Source organism: Harpia harpyja, chromosome 7 (assembly GCF_026419915.1).
Source record: "Harpia harpyja isolate bHarHar1 chromosome 7, bHarHar1 primary haplotype, whole genome shotgun sequence".
Lineage (NCBI taxonomy): Eukaryota > Metazoa > Chordata > Aves > Accipitriformes > Accipitridae > Harpia > Harpia harpyja.
The window spans coordinates 16289775-16309268 of NC_068946.1; the positions used below are offsets into that span (position 1 = coordinate 16289775).

General features: G+C 52.0%; 2 protein-coding genes across 6 annotated transcripts in view; both read left to right on the top strand.

The window, feature by feature from the left end:
• The window catches only part of MLPH (melanophilin), a 29204-nt gene extending 13071 nt beyond the window's left edge, over positions 1-16133 (top strand). For 3 of the 5 annotated variants that reach the window (XM_052792885.1, XM_052792886.1, XM_052792884.1), the window contains 9 exons: positions 3512-3595; positions 5416-5607; positions 8586-8780; positions 10991-11146; positions 11253-11345; positions 11826-11891; positions 12054-12111; positions 13539-13636; positions 14038-16133. In XM_052792885.1, coding sequence (XP_052648845.1) covers positions 3512-3595; positions 5416-5607; positions 8586-8780; positions 10991-11146; positions 11253-11345; positions 11826-11891; positions 12054-12111; positions 13539-13636; positions 14038-14064 — 969 coding nt within the window. In that variant the 3' untranslated portion in view covers positions 14065-16133. The remainder of the gene's footprint in view (positions 1-3511; positions 3596-5415; positions 5608-8585; positions 8781-10990; positions 11147-11252; positions 11346-11825; positions 11892-12053; positions 12112-13538; positions 13637-14037) is intronic. The other 2 variants (XM_052792888.1, XM_052792887.1) reach the window with 1 other exon arrangement.
• A 1366-nt stretch (positions 16134-17499) lies between these two features.
• On the top strand, positions 17500-19223 carry PRLH (prolactin releasing hormone). Its single transcript, XM_052791415.1, has 3 exons — positions 17500-17626; positions 18573-18767; positions 19051-19223. The coding sequence occupies exons 2-3, from the start codon at positions 18668-18670 to the stop codon at positions 19221-19223; spliced, it is 273 nt and encodes a 90-aa protein (XP_052647375.1). The 5' UTR covers positions 17500-17626; positions 18573-18667.
• Positions 19224-19494: the final 271 nt, after the last annotated feature.

Below are 19494 nucleotides of genomic sequence, written 5' to 3' on the forward strand. Positions count from 1 at the left end.
ATGCCACCTTTGCAAATGGTGGGCGGTGAGAATGGCAAAGCATCTCTCAGACCTCCTGAGCAGCAAAATGCAGGGTAGTGTTTGGCTACAGATACACAGGGAGAGCCAGCTGCCAGTCTCTGCTCACAGATGGTAATTTTGCATGTCCTGGACCCCTCTTTGGGTAATCAGTGGGGAAATCTGTAACCACAACCATCCCTCGGCACCACACTTCATGTGCCTGTGTAGGGAAACCTTTCCTTTGCCTTTTACTTCTCCCGGCACAGGTTTTATTTAGTAAATGCCATTCCTTTTTCAGTCAACAGTAAATGGAAGAACCCTGGACTGAGCGTCCTTAATGAGGGCATGGTACGTTAGGCATGAAATGTGCACCGTGCTTTGCAGTGGGGAAACGGGACCAAATTCCTACCAATGCTTCAGATTACTTCCTCCATCAGCTGGGCAAGCTCTCACTTCAGGGTGGTCTAGTGTGCTTTGTGGTTTGCTGTGTCACACCAGTACGAAGGCTGCTGTGGAGCCTTGTCACTCTAGCTGTTATGAGACACCTTCTCACTCCCAATTTAAGCCCATTTGCTCTTATGCCGACATTGTTCATTAGCTTAAATAGCTCTTCATCCTTCCTGCCCTTTGTGCTGCTGATGGGTTTACAGCTAGCAACCACCCTCCTGCAGAGCCTTCTCCTCGACCAGCAGGAAGAGACCTGGCTCTGTGCTGCACCATTAACTTCAGAATGATGCACACGTGCATCACTGTTGCCGTTGGCCAAGGAGAGGCCAGGTACAAGCCCAAAGAAGAGAAAAGGTGAGAACATCCATGTTTCGGTGGTAGCCAGCTCTGTATGGCAGAGCTGGAAGAGGTTCAGAAGAGGCTGGTGTCCATCCTCTCATTCTTAAGTTGGAGGAGATGGAGGGGCTGAGGCTGGCAGGAGGGCGGAGACAGGCCATGAGGGATTTGGGACAGCAAGCAGCGGACTGCATTGTCCTGAGCAGCAAAGCGGGGGCTCTTGAGCTACTTACAGGCACTTCCAGGGTATGTCATGTAGCTATCATCAGGACTTCTGGGGTATCCCAGCCCCTCATGGGACATCCCAGGGGACAGCGAAGATGGCTGAGTACGAGTGGGCATCCTGGCACTGCACTCCTCAGAGGCTGTGCCCTTTGGCGTTTCAAGATGTTGGCCTGTCGGTGTAGGGTCCAGAAGCATGTTTGTTAATCCCTGTTAACCCTGTATTGAATCCCATAGCCTGCCTTCAAAAGCAATGTTTTCCTGGTAGGCACCTTATTGGCATCTGAAGGTTTCAAGAGGTGGAGGACTCAGCTCTTTGCCCTGCATCACTTTGACCCCACAGATGAAAACCCTCTTTCCTAAAACTGCCTTAGGTGCAAGTTAGTCAAAAAATGTTTGATCTGAAAATGGCTTTTGCTTTAATTCTGGAGAGGATGCACTGTTCAGTCCCAAACACAAGAAACTTAACTTTTCCAGTAACAAAAGCAGAGGCTGTTCCCTAGTCCTGCGACTCCAGGAGCTGAAAGTGCTAGAACAAAATTTTAAAAAAACTCAACTATTAAAAAAAGCTCTTAAACCTGAAGAGACATGAAAGAAGCCCTGAACTGGTAACTGTGCAGGTCTTTGCCTTCAGGTCTTTAGAAGCCAAGTAGGAACAGGACCAAGCCACAAGGAATAGTGCCAATTTACCCAGTTTCTCCCCAAAAGCCATTCTGCTGTACCTCAAGGGAGCTCAGTTGTTCTGGATTCCCAAAACTTTGATGCTGTCTGGCTCTTCTTCTTTACATAAAGCTTCTGTTAGAGGTCTTGGGTATTTGAGAGACTGGAGGCGGCACCTCTGCTAGAGTAACCTGCCTTCCCTCCCCAGCAGCAAGTGATAGTTTGCCCTAACTGATGACCTCCTCATGGGTTGTGTTTCAAGTTTCTTCACTTTAAATGTTTCAATACAGGGCACTGTTTGCCAGCCTTTGTCACGCAGAGAGCAGTGCAGGGCGGTCCAGCCCCTGATGGGGATGCACCCTAATGGGGTGACCACCATGCATTAAAACCAGCCTTGCTTGGGAAGGACAATGAAAGCAAGCTCTTCAGCTCCTATCCTTGTAGCCCATCAACAGCAGACTGTGCATTATGCTCTGACCTCTCCCAACCTCTGCATTATGGAGACAGGGTAGTGCCGGTGCTTGGTTCATCACCATCTCTTCCTCTGAAGCTGATGGCCCATCACAGACTTCTCATTGTCACCAGGAGCCATGCAAGAGTCAGGCCTTAGACAGGACTGAGAAACCACTTAGAGATGGATTGGATTGCTTCCTGCCTGTGGGTTTAATGCTGCTTAAAGATGCATTCAGTTCGGGATGGTAATTACAGCACTCTACTCTCCAGAGCGTCAGGTTTTTGTATTCATCTTCCCTTAAGCAGACGCAATCTCTCCAAGCTGTTGAGAGTATCTAATTAATCGAATGCTAGCAAGCACAAAAACTAAGTGAGAGGATGGAAATGTCATAAAAAGAAAGCCAAGCCCTCGCATCTCTTTGTTACTGCATTTACTTACTCCATTTGCTGCTCGTTCCCCTTTGAATGGGAGGCAGCCACTCAGAACAGCAGTGATGTGGGAGGTAGTGTCATAAAATGGGCAATATTTCTCATCATTTTTGTTTTATTTGTTTGGATCAAAGGAGAAAGACTTTTTTTAAAAAAAAAAGAAAGCAAAACTTCAATTTCTAAAAGGGACAAATGAAAGCTTCCTTTAATGTTTTCAGTGATTTAACCACAAAAGTTTGTCTTGGCTCTTGAGCATAGAAAGTAACTTCTCTTTGATTTTCAGGATTTTGTCTGTCTTTCTCTTCTGTACTCTTCTCTCCATGCCCCTCTTTTAAGTTGAAAGAGTGAGGGAGGAAAGAGGGGCAAGCATCTTGGTAAATCAATGCATGGAGAAGTCAGAAAATTTCAAAGTGTTTCAGGGAAAACTTTCAAGTTTAGTTGTATATCTATTTAGTTTTTCATGGGAAATTCTTATTTTCTCCCCTCTTCCTTTCCAGTGCTGTACTGGCAGTGAGGTGATGGGGTAGTAGCTGCTTGAAAAACACGTTAGTAGGAACTGAAAATTGATGTTGACTTGAATTTGGGGCAGCATGCAAGATAGTTGGCTTCGTTACAGCCTGATGCTTTTGTCTGGACAAGGGACACGACTGGGCCGGTGATGTGGTTTTATGTTCACTGCACCAAAGGTGCCGATGCTTTGGGAGGAATTGCGATGTGCTGGGTACTTACTCAGCATCACTTTGAGTTTTCCAGATTCGAAGAGAGGCTGTGCACCTCCTGCGGCTCATTGACATACCCAGGGCCATTTTTTAAAGATATTATTTTTTAATGTCTTTTAACTCAGCTCATGGTGACGGTGTCTTGCTGCTTGCTTTCTTCTGCTGGTTGCACTGTTTTCTCACTGTCCTGGCAGCGGTGGCCGGTCTGTTCTCTACTCCTTTTCCCTCTTTCTCCTTTCCTCTAGATTCATGAGCTCAACAAACGCATGTCCGCAATCGAACACATGCTGAACCGCTTGGAGGAAAAAATCCTGGTGCGCTCTGATGAGGTAACTGGGAAAAGCTGGGGCATTCTCAACAGGGAGAGAGTGTGGGCTGCGGTGGTTCCTTCCCCTTGTCATTGGAGGGGCTTCTCTGAAACCGCCAGCATTGCAGAGAGAAAGCCAGATAGACAAAATGACTCAGGTTGTTTGACTTTAATCCTGTGTTTTGGCCTTGGAGGCTCTTCTCTAGTTGCAGGTGATGGAGTGCCTTAGAAAACTTTGCATGGCAGGACAGAAACAGAAGCGACTTCAACCCATGGCATTTAGGCCCCCGTGCAAGGTAGTGCCTCCCCTGCCCCTTCTGCACAAGGAAAATTGGGTTTCAGGTTGATACTCTATGAAATGCTAATTTCAGGAGTATTGTTAAGTGGGTGTCGGTACATCCACAGAGCTGTGACAGCTCATTTGAAATCATGGGAGACTCAATTAGTGCATATGAGGAAGTCACCTGGTTACTGTGAATAGGAGAGCTGAGTCAAAAAGGATTTCTGTATCACTTCTGAGCTGCCCTTATCCTACCATGCCATCAAGCTTGGAAGAAAACAGCTAAATTAAGTTAAAGCTGGGCAGTGATGTAAAATCTGTGAATACTTAGGTTGCTTAACATTGATTTGGGGTTTCTAATTTTAGACTACGTACTCTTATTTTCCTTCATGTGAATCCATCACCATGAGCTGCTCTGGCAGCTGATGGCTTGGTAGAATGGACAGTGATAATTACAGAGAAGTCCCCTAGGCATAGGTGAAATATGGAGCACAAGTCTTATGAGGAGCGGCTGAGGGATCTGGGGCTGTTCAGTCTAGAAAAGAGGAGGCTGAGGGGAGACCTTATCGCTCTCTACAACTACCCAAAAGGGGGTTGTAGTGAGGTGGGTGTTGGTCTCTTCTGTCAGGTGTCTGGAGATAGGACAAGAGGAAATGGCCTCAAGTTGAGGCAAGGGAGATTTAGGTTAGATATTAGGAAAAACTTTTTTACTGAGAGGGTTGTCAAACATTGGAATGGGCTGCCCAGGGAAGTGGTTGAGTCACCATCCCTGGAGATATTCAAAAAGCGAGTGGACAGGGTACTTCAGAACATGGTTTAGGGGGCATGGTTAATGGTTGGACTCGATGATCTTGAAGGTCTTTTCCAACCGAAATGATTCTATGATTCTATGATTCTATAAAATAATGCAATTTCTTCTTTCTTCTAAAATTCATGATGGGGATGGCCATGTTTTTAATCATTCAGTGTTTCTGTCAGTAAATCTGACCAAGGGAGCAGGAGGTGTGCATGTTTGCAGGTTCCCATGCTTTATTCCCATGTCTAGGGCAGATCGGAGTAGAGGCAACGGGTCTAAACTGCTAAACGGTGGGACAGGTTGAGGTTAACTATTAAGCAAAGCTTTCTAACAGAAAGGATAGTAGAGCCCGGGAATAGGTTGCCTGGGAGAAAGATTGCCTGCTGTGGATGCCATTGTTCAAGGTCATTAAGAACAGCTTAGACAAAAACCCACCAGGTATGACACAGATAATTGTATTCCCATCTTAACACAAGGGACAGTGAGTTGATGGGAATGGAGGTTCTTTAGATCAAGGGTTTATATTCCTCAGCATGGAGCTGGAGCGCATCTCGCTGGGCTCTGCTGCTCTCCTGGGCGGTCCGACCGTCCCTTGTGAAAATGGGTGTGGAGAGGGGGCTCAAAGTCCCCTTTGCAAAAATCCATCTGTGGTTGCACTCCTTGAGCTCCTCCACTGGCCCATCTTGGTGAGTATGTCTGGACCTGGGCATACTTCATTGTCCACCACAGGAGACTCTTACACAACTCTCTTCTTCTGCCCCTTCAGTCTCCAGCCCCAGAGTCCCAACTTGATCCCGATGCTGAGGAGGAGGAGTTGAAGAGGAAGCTGGAGGAGTTAGCCAGCAACATCAGTGACAAAGAAGTCTCTTCTGAAGAAGAGGAGCGTGAAGAAAAGAAGAGAGCAAAGAAACCAGAGATGAGTTCCTCCAGTGATGACATGGCCAGAGATGCTCGAAAGGTAATCTGTGTTCTCCCACCCACACCGTTCTAGGCTCCATCTGCAGTTCCTTCTGCTCTTGGTGGTTTATGGCTTACACCGTGATAATGCGACTCTTCTTCTGTCCCACACCTCCACCTTGATGCCTCCCAGGGCTGTGGTGTGTCTGACTTAGCTGCCTGCTTTAACAGAGTGTCAAGGGATAGGGAAGTCCCAGGGTGTTAGATCTGGACGTTTCTCCCTGTAGGCTTTCCCAGCCTCATCCAAGAGTCAAAAGCAAAGTCTCTTAGAGGTCTTGCAGGCTACTGCCTGTCATGGAGAGGTACACTACCTCCACACCTATTTAGAAGAGTTGTCTCAGGATCTGGATGTCGTTATGGAGAAGAGGGTCCTGGGGTGGGAGAAGAGCTTGATGATGATTTAGTACTAGCAGCCTTTGTCAGGCACCTGCTACAGCCTGAAGTGTCTCTTCCAGACCTGTCAGTGCTCCTGAGTTCCAAAATCCCTGGCCCCGCTTCCACTCTGCGAGGTCAGCATCTCCTGTACTTACAGCACTGTGCTGGCTCCTGACCCCTACCCAGTGGTGGGTGATCCGTGGGGACATGAGTCAGGGAGAGGAGGAGGGATCACAGCATCTATGCAGCCCTGTTCCCATCACCCCAGAGGGTCCCTCACCCCCATGGCTCTGATTTATCCCTCTGCCTGCTGGGTACATTTCAGGGATCTTCTTTTCCCCAGTGTATCCCCACGGCAGGGCTGGAGAGGCATTCATTTGTGTGCAGCCTTGCAGGGGAGAATTGCTTCCCTGGCTGGAGAGCAAGAGCAGATAGAAGCACTGGACCGCTTCCCCCTCACCTCACCTGGCAGGCAGTAGTGCTGGGTGACAGCATTGGGGATGAGCAACCGATGACAGCCCAGATGACTCAGAAAGGGAGATCTTGTGTGTCTCCAGTTGTGCAGAGCCTCCCGAGATGGTCCATTAGCACAAAATGGAGAGGTCGGCACTCCTTGTTGGGTCTCTAATGGTTTATTTGTACATCCCCTCCCTTCTGCCTTGGCGGTGCATGGGCTACGTGTGCCTTTGCTCTGACACATCAGTCACTGGCGAGTGTGGCAAAGGAAGCGAGTGGGGGCTGTGCTGCCCCTCTCCTCTCCTGCAAAGCTCCTTTCGTCTGAGGTTGCAGAGACTTTTGTGGTGCCGCAAGGCCTCTCTCTAATGTGCTTTTGTTCCTCAGCCTTGCAAGGCAAAACCTGGCTGCTGCTGGGCTTGGAGAGTGTGGCTGCGTGTACTGCACGCGGTGCATGTAGTGAGTCTGTCTCAGGTATGAGTCTCCACATGGCTCTACATAAAATTTCAGGATTAGAGCAAGCGACTGTTCCCAGGATGGCTTCCTTCACGGTTTTGGGTACTGGTTGCTGCATTCTCACCAACACCGGATCAGCGGTGCACTGCATCCGTACCGAAAGCCTCCTTTACTGCCTCCTTTTTCCTAGAAGCTACTTTTCGATGATTGCTGCAGCTAGACTTCACTACCACTCATCAGTCGAACGATGTGCATCTTCTTAGTAACAATTTCCAGTTAATTGCAGCACAGAGGATAAGTTAACTTGGTTTGGTGAGTTACCACTTAACTCCTGTGTGAGCTGCTGATCTGCAGCAGATGGAAGCTCAACCCCTGATCTGTACTCAGGAATAGGGAGATGTTAGTGAGGTATCAATGTAAGCTTCTTCGTTCTTATAAAACGAAGCCCAGATTCTCCAGATGTGCTACTTTCCTTGACCAAAACCCAGCTATGAAGCGGGGAAGATACAGACATGGTTGTTGTCTCTCAGTGGAGTCATGCAGACTATATGACAGCTCCTAAGCCAAGAGAGACCCAGCGGGGTTGCAACAGCTCAAGCAGAACCAAATCTGAGAAGTGAAACAAAATTCAGCTTTTTTGCTTTGTGGTAATACTCAAATACCTCCATGCAGTATTGAGTTAGAAATGCCTGCAGCGATGTAGATGGACAAGCCTTGGTTAAAGGCTATGTCAGTGTGGATTTTTTAACAGCAACTTTCCTTATACCAGATCCAGGCTTGGATTTTGCATGATTCTGAGTTTGTTTTTATGCAAGTCTCCTCTCCAGTCAGGAGGAAGTCTTCTAACCGGGGAACACTGTGATGAAAGCAGATGCTCCTAATGGAAAATGTGAAAAAACTCTGCTGTACCATGAAGGCACCATAAAATGATAAAAATATCAGCTGGACTGAGTTAGCTGGTTCTCTGCAGGACGGCTCACCTGGAAATACGTGCAGTTGTAAACACAACTGTTTGTCGCCAGTGCATATATCACCCCCATCTCCTTGGTTTCTAGGGAATTATCAGTTGAGAGAGAGATTATGAGTTTCTTCAGTCTATTTTTACATGTGCTGAGTGCCTTATTAACTGAACCGCAGCACTTACAAGCGTTATTGCCATCAGTGCTCCTTGGGGTGGGAAGAGAGGACATTAGTCCCAAGATCTGGCAGCATGGCAATACAATAATTTTATGGGTGTTTGGGGGGTTTTTTTGCCACAAACTTCAGGAGTTATTTGCATCCATGCTTAGCCGTGCTGAAGTGTAAAGCAATATGCTGCAATTAGATCTTAACTGCTGAGTAACTGAGTGGCCTTCAGGTGGCCAGGTGCTGCTGCTGTCAGACAGCTCCAGTGGCACAGCTTCCAGCAACCTCTTTTACAAGGCTTTTGAGATTACTTCTTTTGTAACAGCCATCCTCCAGAAAGCACGGGCTGAGATCAAAGCTCTGCTTTAGCCACGCATCCGTCTCCGGTGGAAAGCCCTTCAGGAATAGTGTAAGCCCTTTAATTATCGCTTCTCCATCTTTCTACAGCTCCTGAGGGTCTGATGCCCTTTTCACCCTTGACTTGGGCTGTTTTGTACACCATGTTAAAATAATGTCCTTATTTTTTTCCCCCCTCCCACCCTGCGCTTTGGCTGTGCTGGGCATTCGCAGAGGTCATCGGCTCAGGCTTTGAGTGAAATCACGGTCAAAGTACTGAGAGCCATAAACGCCACGGAGAAAGCAATGTGTGAGTCGTTGCATGGAGAGAGCCAGTGCAATGGCAGCTGTACCCTGCCCGCGGGGCAGCTTCTCAGCCTGGGAGATGGGAAAGAGGTGGCCGAAGCGTACCGTGAGCTTGAAGAAAATGTAAGGTTCACGAGAGCTTTCTGCAAGTAGGGAGGGTATCGGGGGTGGGAGGGAATACAGAGGAAACCCCCCCAAATTTCTTGTTAGTGGGTAGGTCAGCATTAAAAGGATGGGTACCGCAGAGGGATTAAAGAGTCTGGCCTTGTCCCACGGTGGCCAGGGCTGTCTTATGATGGAGGTGGCACAACAGCAAGTGCAGATGCTCTGTCTTGTGGCTTCCCTTGCCTCAGTTCCTGGTTCCCCCTGGGTGAGTGCAAGGGAGAGAGAACGAGCGCGGTCCCCAGCTTGCTGTAGTGTCGCCTTGCTGGACTTTGGCAGTCCTGTGCTCCAGCTGCAGCAAAAGCTTTTGTCCTGCTTCTCTTTGGTTCCTCCCCAGCACTGCGTTTCAGCAAGGCTTTTACAAATGAGGATAGCATGACCTATCTGTTTGCTAAGGCTGACTTGTGCCTGGGGCTGATGGCCTCGTACAGGTGATAAGTTTACATCTGGAGAATAATCCCCTACTAGGTTTGTGTGACACTGTGAAGCACTGACAATTTTTTTAGCTACAGTAAACCCGTATGAATCGATTCCCTGTGGGAAATGGATTGCATCCGCAGTGCCATTTACCAAGCTCCAAAGAAACAGTTTAAAGATGGGGCAAAGAGTCACATCTCCATCTGGGTGGTCAGATTTTGCTGTCAGAAACGTCCTGTGATGGGGAGCAGGGTTTTATAACACACTCTGTGGCTTGTCTTTCATTGGGGAAAGCTTATACATAAAAGCAGGGAGCTGCTGGGAGCAGAGTGTGCTCAGAAACTGTACCACCTGGCTGGTTTCTGGCCAGATGCAACATCCCAGGGCAAGAAGGGTGGCTGTATGAAGGTTTTGAGGTTCCCCCTCTCCCGGGAGAGGGGATAGGGCTGGGAAGGATGTGAACTTTGGGCTTAGCGCTGCTGCCGTCAGCGGCAGGGCAGGGGCGAGGCGGTGGGTAGATGATGGCCCTGGAAGGCGCGTTGCTCATCCTGCCATTCCCTCGGGGGCCCCGGCTGAGTCAGGGCTGGCTCACCGCTCTGCTCTCCGAGGGATGCCAGTGCCTCGAAGGGCGCTAGGAGAGTTTGATGGCCCAACGACAAACTGTGTCCCTGTGACTCACAGGTTGAGCAGCTTCACCTACAGCACCTGCAAACAATTGCAACCTGTTATGGCCTCAGGTTTTGCACTGGGATGGGTGGGACCTATGGGACATGGGGTGTGTTGCTGTGATTTGGGTGGATGCTCAGTACTTCAGTGTATGCAGGGGGCTCGTGCCAGGCAGCTGTGCGCAATACCCAGCCCAGGAAAAGTGTAGGAGCAGGTATTCCATTAGCAGTACCAAGATTTTGGGATCAGTCAGCAAAACAGTGGCCAGAACCCATCTGATCATCTGATGTGATTGCATACCGACATATTAATGTTTCCTAAATTGCCTTGCTTGGACTTGCATTCTTGTAGTAGCCCAGGAGGAAGCAAGTGACAGTAAAACCAGTGCGTTTATTGGGATAGGTCCTTTTACCCTTCTCATCTAGACAGCAAAGGTAGCACACTGCTTCTCATAGCCACTGTGATCCCCAGTCAGCACTCCCACGTTCACCCCACTGTTATGCCGGGCTCCATTTGTACACGTGTTTGCTGGGGCTCTCGGCTGGGATCATTCCTGCATGTCCAGAGCAGTTCCTGGGCAAAGCTGCCTTTTGCAGGTGTTGGGTTGGTTAACTGCCCAGGGACAAAATTCCAAATCCTGACCCTACTCCCAGGCAACCCAGCAGCACAGACACCCATAAAAAAACCTGATCAGATTTGGAAAGTCAGTCTATCTCCTTCCCAGCTTGCTGCCACCATGGGCCATGGCAGCCTGCACTTGTTTACAGGTACCTGCCCCCCCTCTGAGCGCACAGCATAAAGATGCTGATGCTTCTCGAGTAGGTCACCGAGTTTTGGTCCTTCCTGTGTTCCCATTGATCTTTTTACCACTTCAGCTGGTTGGTAATTGCTCTCAAAAAGCCCAGAGAAGGGAGGAAATGAGATTAAAAGCCCTGCCAGAGATGACTGGTACTGTCTGTGCTGCAAGGCAAGAAGGCAGTTGTAAAATAGTGGCAGGAACTGCCGCGTCTGGGGCTGTGGTCACACCAGGAGAGGAGGACTCCAGGGAGGTTAATTCTGCAATGTGGGGGTTTTTTCTTGCATTTCAGGTGTACCTGACTGCTGGGAAGACCTACCAGCTTGAGAAGACCCTGAAGGAGCTTGAGGAAGGGGCCCAGCACTGCGGCACTACGGACTCGGAGCTGTCGGAGCTGGAGGACAAAGTGGCCTCGGCAGCTGCTCAGGTGCAGCAGGCTGAGAGCGAGGTGAGGGCTTGACTCTCAGAGCTGCTTTGCCTAGCCAGTGACAGCAAATGAAGCCAGTGATGGATCCTCCGGCCACTATCTGTATGTTTTTTTCCTCCCTCTAAAGATATCAGACATCGAATCTCGAATCGCGGCTCTGTCTGCTGCAGGGCTTACGGTGAAGTCGGTAGAAAAGGCGAGGAAGAAGTCGAGTGAACAGGTGAGCATGGAGGATGGTGGGTATGAGAGGTCCCAGCCCCGAGATGTACGTGCTCTCTGAGCTGGGAAGGGCTGCCTGGCTTGCTGAGCTGTGCCCAGCTCCCTCCCTGCTGCCTGGCACTCTGCCCCAAGACTCCAAGAGTGGATGTCTCACTGAGGATGTGGGACAATGCTGATTCCTTACATGCATCAAGGGAGGATTTTGTATCTGGGGATGGTGCTCTTCCCAGGACTGCAGGGAGGGCATGCAGGGCTGCTGCATGCACCGCACAGCCTGGACTCAACTCCTGCATTTTCATACTGATTTTTATAATTCCAGTCCATCAGGCAGTCTTGCTCCTGTGGCAGTGTGCTGCCTCTTTTGCTCACCTTAGGATCAGCCCAGGCCAAGCAAAAGAGGTGAAAATGCAAAGAAAGGCAGACCGAGTTGTCTGCCTCCTCTGCACCCCCAGAGAAACCTCTGCCCTTCCTCTCCCCACAGGCTGCCTGCCTCTGCTCCCCTGGTCCCACCAGCAGCAGTCCAGGGGAGTCTTCGGATGATGTTAAAGTGAGTATGTGTTTAATCTGTGCCAGCTAGTGCATGTGGCACGGCATTAAGCCTGGGGACAACCAGGGTCTCTAGGGAGCTGCTTTCAAAGTGGTGGCCTTGGAGGGCACCTCTGTCTTCCCATCCCCTTCCCCATGGCAGGCTGCTCCCCTTCTCTTGCAGGCGATGCCCGGACTGCAGGGGTTCAGGAGGAAGTTCAACAGCCCCCTCGAAATCACCGGTAAGGACCGCAGCTCTGCCTGTGGGAGGTGGGACCTGCGGGTGGATGGGCTGGGCTTTGGGGGACGCTCGATCCTCTCCCTCTGCATCCAGTTGTGTGTCTGCATTGGGGGTCCCCTTCTCTGTGCTCATGGCCTCCTGTTAGGAAAGGCACAGGGGAAACCTGTGGTGGATAACTTAGAAAGGAGGAGGCAACTGGCAGGACTGGGGACAGTGGTGGCAGGTCAGGCTGAGTTGGCTTAGTCCTCCAAGAACCAGGACTTTCTCTGCAGCCTGGACTCCTGCCACCCCAGAGTCCAGGGAGACATCTGCGTTACTTCATTTGTGGCATCCCATTGGTTGTTAGACCTCAAAGCCTCACCAAAGCCCATCGTCTCTTCTGATAGCAATTTCTTCCTCGCTTGGTCATCTTGGAGAAGGTATCCTTGACCCTGTTGTCCACCTGCCTCAGCCACTGGTCTCTGGTGGGGGGCAAGAGGCCCTCCACAGCCCAGCTATGACAAACAGCAGCTTGGAAGTGCTTCAAAGTAGACGGTGACCTGAAACTTGGCACAGCAGCTTGTGTGGTAGGGGGCAATCACTGGCAATGTTTCATCCTGAGCAATATCAGCAAGACCCATTAGGAAATTACTTTTCTATTTCTCTCTTATCTCACCTCATAAGCTTAAAGGCAGAAAGAATGGCTCTCCTTCCAGATAATGGAAGATGAAGGGAGGGAAGGGGGGGAAGATCATTTAATGCAGAGAAGGAATTGCAGTTCCCCTGTGCATGCAGACAATTAACAGTGTCATTTCCCAAGCTGAGGCTGGTACATGGAAAGGTCCCTCCTCTTCGTGCTGAGGAGTCATCTGCTCTCCTTCCTGCAAAGGGCAAGAAGATAAAGGCAGCCTGGGGGACACATCAGCCCCACGAGGAGATAGAGGCATGTGCAGTAGGGACGGACGTCACCAGGCAAGGCTAATCCCCTCTGCCTGGGCTGGGTGATGGGGCGACTTCATCTCCTGACCGCCTCCCTGCAGGTCAATGACTTGCAAAGTTGAGCCTGCAAAGGTGCAGCTGGTGCAAGTTGGTGGCAGAGAAGAGGAGATGACTTAGTCGGTCAAGAGAGTGTCGTAGGTTTGGGTGGTGAGAGCTCCACTTGGGCTGGGCTTTTGCCATACCATGGAGGTTTCCAAAGCAGAGGTCTTGCCAGTTGATTGCTGACAGGCTGACCCAGCTCGCATGGCACTCTGGAAACCCAAGTAGCAGCAGCTTTTGCCACCCTGTTCTCAGAGGGCTTCCCACTGCCCTCCTGGAGAGACAAGTGCAGTGATGCATCCAAAACCACAGCCAGTAGGGGACAGTAAAACCCAAGTGACTTGCTGGGTAATTGAAACCTCTAGTGAGGTGGATGAGGACCTGCTGCCCATCTCTCTTCTTCCACTACAGGTCTTGACGACTCCTTTGACCGCAAGTCTGTTTACCGTGGCTCCCTGACGCAGAGAAACCCCAACGGGAAGAACAGGAGAGTGGAGAGGCTTTTTGCGGTACGAGCCCAGCCACCCAGGAAGGTTGCTGGCCAGGGCTCCTCATGGGACCTGCCTCCCTGGGCCTGAGCAGAGGGACCTGTCCCTCCCCATGCTCTCCTCAAGCCAGTGGACGCCCCAGCTCTCAGCATTGGTCTCACCATGCTGGCTGGTGAGGGCAGACACATCTGGGCATCACCACCTGAGGTCTGGGATGCCATAAGCCCCAGGGTGGGGGGCCCAAAAAAGATGTACATCTTTGAAATCATGCTGCCTGCGTGGTCCATGGGATGGGGCAGGTCGTCACTCCATCCGGTGGCAGCTGGAGGGGACAAGGAGCACGCTGGCTTCGTCAGTTGTGGTGGCTTGGGTTGGCGTGGGCATGGCAGTGAACTGAGGTTTCTCCCTCCGGTGCCTTGCAGAAGCCTGTGATGACCCACCTGTCCTGAGGAGAGGAGGACCCTCCTGCCACCACATTTCACTGATGATACAAGACCACAGCGCAAAGCCTCACCGCCTTCCCCCCAACGCTTGCAATTCCTTCTCCCATGCCTGTCTCTCCCTGAAACCCTGGACAGGAGGGAAGCCGGAGGCTGTGGGCAGGAGGTCTTGCTGGGAGCTGCCAGGGAGAGGAGCGATGCACTGGGGTGCAAACATGTGGCCAGGGACTCTCATGGGAGGATGCAGGCATGAGATCTTGGCTTTGGGCAGCTCTTTGGTACCCAGTCAACCAAGGGGACCAGAGAGATGCAGAGCAGGAGTGACCTCCTCAGAGGGAGCTGGACATCAGCATGGCTTTCCAGCACGGGGACTGGAGGCAGTGACACAACCCTCACTTGGCAAAAACTGTCAGTGCCTGTCCCTGCTCTCTCCCAGGCTGGTGCTGAGTGGGAACAGGAGCTGACAGCAGGTACGGGATGCCCTTGGGGTACCCCAGGTAGAGCAGGGACCCAGGCATCCCAGGCTGGGATTTGCATCCTGGCGCTGGTCCCACCTCCCTGCGATGTCCCTTGGAGAATTGTTTCCCTTCCCTGAGGAGCAAAGCAGGGTGAGAGCAGTGCTGGCTCCCTCCCAGTGAGCACTTGGCCAAGATCTTTGCACAAAGCCATGCAAACACCCTCTGAGGCTTCTTGCCACCGTGTGTGAAGCAGCTGTGGCCATCTGGGGATGTGAGTGAGGCGAGGCTTGTGGGAAGTGGTGGCAAGAAAGGTGGAAGGCTGGAGGGCTTGTTGGGAATCAGTTTGTTTTTCTAGCTCTCAGAGATATCCCCTCTCCATGTGAGGCTATATCAGCAAGTTTAGAAGGGCTCCAGCAAGCAGAGCTTAGGTGCTTCTCTGGAGGCTTTCCCCTCTCCACAAGATGGGTCAGCCCCTGCCAAGAGGTGCTTTGTGGATGAGCATGTCCCCTGTCCCTGACAATGGGATGGGAGAACCTGGTAGGACTATCCAATTCTTTGGAGGGGCTGTGATGGCCTTTGGGGGCTGCGGCGGCCCTGGGCTCCTGCCAGGTGACAGTGGCATTGGTAACACCCTCCCACAGATACCCCAAATTCTTTTCCTCCAACATTTAATTCTCCACATCCACTAATCCCAGTGGATCAGTGCCTAGCCCCGTACCCGTGCCCAGGACGTCGGGATGGGGAGAGAGTTGCTTTCTCTTGCAGGTCACTCTGGATGAGTTTCATGTTAAAATATTTTGCTTGGCACCTGCTGGTTCCTGTCCTTTATAGCCCCCACCTCCTTCCCTCCACAGTGGGTGATGCAGGGAGGATTGCTTGCAGCCGGAGCGAGGATGTCAGACCGATGCTGGCAGTTTCCCATTGATGGCCACTTGGGCTGGACCATTTTAGGCTGTTCCTGTGCATCTGAACTAAAACCACTTTAATTACGAGCAGTAGTGTGAATTCTCATGCAAGTAATATGTATGTTTGGCTTTGGTAGTAGTAGAGACTGCTAACTGCCTAGAAATTGGTCCTGTGGTCATTCCAGAGCAGTCTTGTAAGTCCATAGTCTGGGCTTCCCAGCTGGAAACAAAACCAGTTTCTTATTTTAAAATGAAATCCTTCTGGCCTGAAGTTCTAAAGGGTTAGTGCAAACCACTGCTGTTGTAGAAACTCTCCCAGACGCTGCGGCGTTGCCAGGTGCCTTTCTTGCTGCTCAGCCGGCCTCAGTGCTAGGATGGCAGCTCCTTGGCTGGCAGAAGGGAGCTCTACCAAGATCTGGGCAATGCTATGGGTTTGAACCTACCCTTCTAGTGTCAGGGTTCAGCCTTTGCCCCAGCTGCATCTCTTGCTGTATCTTGTTTCAGCCGTAACTCAAGTCCTTCCTTGCAACCACTCAGATGCTTGACCCTGTGAAGAAGTCCTCACAGTGAGCCTCAGCAGTGCAAACTAAGGCATCGTTCAGGCTGTAGTCACCCACATTGTTATTTGCCAGTTTCCTGCCCCATCTGCCTGTGTAGAGATTATATATATGTACACTAAATCATGCAATAAAGCCAATTTTGTGTCCAGAACCTAGGAACCATTTTGCAGTGTCTGTTCTCTCAGCTCATTCTAGTGAAGGCTCCTTTCTCTTCCCATCCTCTCCTTTAACCAGCTGGTACAACCCTGGCTTTAAAACTAGGCAGGTAAAAGCAGACAGGAGCTGAATCAGTGGCACCGAAGCAGAATGGTGGGGAGATGGTGATAAACAGAATGGCAATATGACTTAGAGGCTGGTCACAGAGCCATGGGTGTGATGAGCATGGGTCAGTGGTACCCAGTGGTGAGGCCAGACAGGCAAAGGGGATGCGAGGTGTGGGGATAAGGAGGGGTTGACCCTGAAACACGCTGCTTTGACTTGCATGGAAACCCAGGATCAACTCTGGCAGCCAAAGCTGCCCAAAACACAAGTCCACAACATTGACGGGTTGCTTTAAATCTGTATTAAATAATAGCAACAACCCTGAGGTGGAGAGAGCCCTGCTGAGCCCAGAGTCTGGGTTTCCTTGGCTGATGGGGTTTTTTCGCCTCTCTTCATCCCTTTCCCTGCCTTTGATGCTCTTCTGCAGCGCTTGCCCTGTGTCCCATGACCGTCCCCCAACAGTGGCTGTGCTTGGGCACTGGAGCCGATCACCGCATGAGATGGAGATCTGTCCCAGGGCAATGTCAGCCCCACATGGGGGTGGCAGACAGAGACCTTCCCCCTGCCCGTACCCCACCAGTGACCGTGTGTTCACCATCCTGCCAACACAGAGATGACCCTGTCTCAGGATGTCTCTAGTCCCAGTAATTCCAGTTTTGCCTGGGGGTGGACCTGTGTTCAGATATCGACCAGCCCTCCGTGCCAGGGACCTGAGCTGGCTTCTCCAGTATCACATCCAACAGAACAAACATCATCAGAAATCTTTACCTGGGGGGTGGTTTAACCCATTTAAAATGAGAGGTTTTAAACCCTCACGCTGCAGGGATGAGCCTGCTCCTGCCAGCCCATGTGCCCCAGCAAGTCACCTTCTGCTCTCCTCTATATTTAATTTTCTGGTTTCCTTGAAGCAGCTTTTGGTGGGGGCAGAGTTGAGGGAGAAAGGGTGGTGGCACCCAAAGTAACTCCTGCAGTGGAGCAGGTTTGTGTCAGCAGGACCCCAGCATCCAGGGGGAGCATGACCCACCAACCCCCTGCAGTGAGTGTTGGGTGAGGGGCTCCCCGTGGGCAGGGCGATGGAGCAGAAAACTTCCCCTTGTCTGAAATAACACTGGGTCGAGGACAGGGATTAACATATTCCTAAGCTGTCTGTCTCGGCCAGCGGAAGATAAAATGCTGGTCCCTTCTGAGTCATGAAAATCCCTGTGCTGATTTGATGAGAGTGGACGGCGGGGAGGGGAGATGCCCTGGCTTGGACCGCGCCGGGGCTCGCCTCTGACATCAGCATGAAACCGGCCATAAAAACAGTGACTGGAGGGGACTCTGGCTCAGACAGCAGGCACTCGGCTCAGGGGGACGGCAGCTGGGCACCTTGCCTCGCCACACCTCGGTAAGTGGGAGTGCCGCTTTTCTCTCCCTCTTGTGATGCTTTTGTTGCTGGGTAATTTCCCAAGCACTGCTTTGCCGCTGTGTGTGTGTCCTTGTATCTGTCCGGCCGGCTGCGGGGGGGGGTCCAAAACAGGATTGTGAAAAGTTGGCAGCTGCAGCAAACCTGAGCTCTCGGGAGCCCAGACTGGCTCTTGCCTGGCACGCTGCAAACTTCTCCTTTGCTGAAGTCCTTGGAAATAAAGCTGCTGCTACGTCCCCGCCGTGTCCTGCTTAACCCAGCTCTCCTGCTTCTGCCCCTTGCCCTGCTCCCTCGTTGCAGGTGGCTGCAGAAGTCAAGCCCATCGCTCAGCCCGCCCTGCACAGTCTCGCTTATCGCCTCGGTGCCATAAAGCATGTTACAGGGTGCTCCCGGGTTGTCGTTTTGGCAGCTGGGTCCAGGGGTGGGTGCCAAGGGTGCCGAGGTGGCTGCGGTCCATCCATCACCCAGCATCCAGCAGGAAAACCCACTTGTGCCTCTGCAGCCTTTGCTTGGTGCTGCTAGCCCTGCATTTTGGTGGTGGCCCTTCTCCCCATCTCCTGGGCTGCGAGTCCCATGGGCGCACCGGGGGTCCTGGAAAGAAAGAGTGATGCCAGGCCTGGCCTAAGGTGTGAGGCTAGGACAGAAACCTATGTAAAGAACATGAGGTTTGTACAACTCATGTTTGCAGGGGATATTTTCCCCAGAGCTGTCAGCCCCAGCAAAACCCCCAGGTTTTGATCAAGCTGCCCCGAGCCCTTTGCATCCCTGCCGGCCTGGGGATGCTGTGATGGGCACTGCAGCCCCATGGCGGCAGCGATACAGTTGCCCCAACCCTTCCAGCCTTCCCCTCCTGATGGGGGGCTCACCCTGCAAGACTTTAACCTGAGCGGGGTGTCTCTGCCACAGCCAAACCCCTTCACTCCCGCAGCTGCGTCAGAGGCCGTCATCTTCGTGGCACCGGCTGGAAGACCCAGGGGCTGGGAGGCTTCAGGGCCAAGCCACAGCAGCTGGAGAGTGCCGGGGATGAAGCTGGGTGCTGCCTGCCTCCTGTGCCTGCTGCTCGCCTGCCTGACCCTGCCCGTCACTCACTGCCGCATCCATGAGCGCTCCATGGAAATCAGGAGTAAGGAGAGCAGGAGTAAGGGACTCCCCGCAGCCAACCCCCTGCCTCCAGCCCCCTCTGCACCCCCAGATTCAGCTGCGTTTGGGGGGGCGAGGGAGGGGGGTCACTATGTAGAAGCAAAGGTTTGCTTTGAAACAGCCTTTGCAACAGCTTTTATTCCCCTCAACCCCCTTTCCCGCTCCCCTGGCGTTCATCATCCCTCCCACCCATGGGTGCAATGCCCTGTTCCCCCTCCACTCCTCCCCCATCACCCCCTGACGGTTCCTCGCCTTTTGCCTTGCAGACCCGGACATCAACCCCTCCTGGTACACGGGGCGCGGGATCAGGCCGGTGGGGCGGTTCGGGCGGCGGCAAGCCCTGGGCGAGGGCACCCATCCTGGGGGTGCCAGCCAGTGGCTAGCCTGTGCCCCACCCCACCCGCACCCCCAGCCCCCCCGGGAGGAGTGGAGCCCCTGAGCTGAAGCCAACAATAAAAGCCCTTCTCCTCATCCCTTTGTCCCAGCCTCTCTGCTCTGAAACACAGTGTGGGAAGGTGCGGGGGGTCATGGGGGGGGTTGTGCGACCCCCAGAATTGCTGGTGTCACCATGGTTTTGCAGCCTGCCCTGGCAATGCGTGCAGTGCGGCAATGCTTCCCTTCTGCACAACATGGCATGTTTATCCCCACACACCTCAAAAAAACACCCTAAAAATAAGCCCCAGAGGGCCCCCTTTCCCAGGTGCATCCCC

Bases quoted from the DNA above. Each gene is read 5' to 3' on its own strand.
- PRLH (XM_052791415.1), top strand. From the start codon at position 18,668: ATGAAGCTGGGTGCTGCCTGCCTCCTGTGCCTGCTGCTCGCCTGCCTG. The intron at 18,768-19,050 runs GTAAGGAGAGCA...TTTGCCTTGCAG, and splicing joins GCGCTCCATGGAAATCAGGA to ACCCGGACATCAACCCCTCC.